General features: G+C 39.8%; 1 protein-coding gene across 1 annotated transcript; it reads right to left on the bottom strand.

Annotated features, from left to right (window-relative positions):
• Positions 1-619: 619 nt before the first annotated feature.
• Positions 620-1,369, bottom strand: LOC140321799 (ecto-ADP-ribosyltransferase 5-like). The gene has a single exon (XM_072398584.1). It carries the CDS (start codon positions 1,367-1,369, stop codon positions 620-622), a length of 750 nt encoding a protein of 249 aa, XP_072254685.1.
• Between the last annotated feature and the right edge of the window lie 386 nt (positions 1,370-1,755).

The following is a 1,755-nucleotide window of genomic DNA, read 5'->3' as shown; positions in this document are numbered from 1 at the left end:
AATTATTTCAAGGTTGGAACTTAGCCGCTACTATCCTCCTGTCAAGCTCACCACGAACTCCATGAAAAGTGTCCCATGAGTGGACCTGAATCATCTGGGAGGGTCAGTTTTGTGATAGCCTAGTCAAGCTAAGTCAAGGCTTAACCACTTAAAATCTCGAAAAGTTCTATGCAAGTTTTTGATTTAAGCCCATTTACCTGGTTTTTAAGCAGTGTACTTTTGTTTTTTAACTTTACTATCCTTTCTTTGTTTAAGTTGCTTGGCCAGTCTACTTGGTTCATTGTTCTGTAATAGATGTCTCTACTGTACAAATTTCAGGATCCTCGCTGGCATTGCCCACAGGAGGGGCATGTCCTATTCTAATCAGTTGTAATCTTACTCAACAGTCTATACTGCCACAACTTCCATAGCTCCATGTTAGGTGTTAGATGACCCGCATTGTTTGATTGAATGTAAGAGGATTGAACAGCCTGTTTAAGAGAGCACTTCTCAGTAAAGAAATTCAATGCCTCAATAGCGAAATAGAATTTGTTCAAGAAATACATCTTCATTGTATGAAAGCACCCAAATGGCAATTAATGTCGTTTTCCCATACCTACATGTGGAGTTATGATAGCGGTTAAGGATACCATCCAGTTACAATATGTTGACCATATCGCAAGTCCTTACTTTTAAGGTAAGCGCAGTTGAAGTAGCTGCAGAGTTGGCCGGTGCTCTCCAGGTCATATATAGATCCATCCTTTTTTTTCATTTTAAACTTTTCTCCAATGGGAATCAGGACTTCTCTCTCATTTGGAAAGAATGATAAGCCAGCAATGTTTACACCATAGCAAGTTATTATGTTAAAAAAAGGGTCTTTCCCAAACTTTTCAGCTTCACTTTTAATTTCAGAAGAAGATGCAAACTGGCCAAAACGCATTGGGCTTTTTACTTTTACAGGAGTTTGGGTTTTTAAATCTATCCCCCTGTAGACCTGAGACTTGGTGCAGCCGGTTCTCATCACCTGTAAGGCTCGGGTCAGGTAGAAGTGAAAAGCTTTAAAATGGAAATTGTTCATGTAATCTTTCCATGATTTTCCTGCGATTGAGATATTTCCATTCAGCTGCTTGTAAATGTAATGCGGCTTTTCCATTGTGTACAACACAACCGCTGTGCCATAATTATCATTAAGGCTGGGAAAGGCGGATTTTTTTAATTTCCATTCATCATTAGCTTTTTTCCATGATTCTTTAAATTGGTTGTTCTGCAGCTCCTTCTCTAATTCTCTTGCCATCTCAGTCTCCATCTCTTTCTCACAGCCAATGTACTGGTCATCAAATGCATTTGGGGACAAGTTAAAAACGTTCTCCTGGCATTTCCCCACGCTCATCTGTGGACAGAAATGTTTGGAGAATAAATGATGAAGGGTTAGCTGGATTAGATTTAGGAGCCCAGTGACCCCTAGTATTGAACAACCAATATTATCACTTGAATAAGAACTATTTATGTTTTAATGATTTGGCATTTTCCAGAATTTTCCACTTTGTGTGATCTGTAGGTAGCAGTGGGTTGCAATCAGCTTTGTTATTCTACTCTGGCGTATATCCCGATAGATATGAATATTTACCAGCCAAGCCAAATGCCCCTAGCCTGGGGCCGTTCATGTAAAAGGGCAGAGCATTCCTTGCCACATGGTCTTCACGCATTGGGTCTGATTTATGAAAAAGTTCTCCAAGGCTGGAGAGGAAACACTTTTATCAGTGAACTTGGGTGATT

The sequence above is a fragment of the Pyxicephalus adspersus genome, chromosome 1, assembly GCF_032062135.1.
Source record: "Pyxicephalus adspersus chromosome 1, UCB_Pads_2.0, whole genome shotgun sequence".
NCBI classification, from domain to species: Eukaryota; Metazoa; Chordata; class Amphibia; order Anura; family Pyxicephalidae; genus Pyxicephalus; species Pyxicephalus adspersus.
Note: the sequence above shows the minus strand (reverse complement) of the source record. Positions and strands in the feature narration are given on the sequence as shown.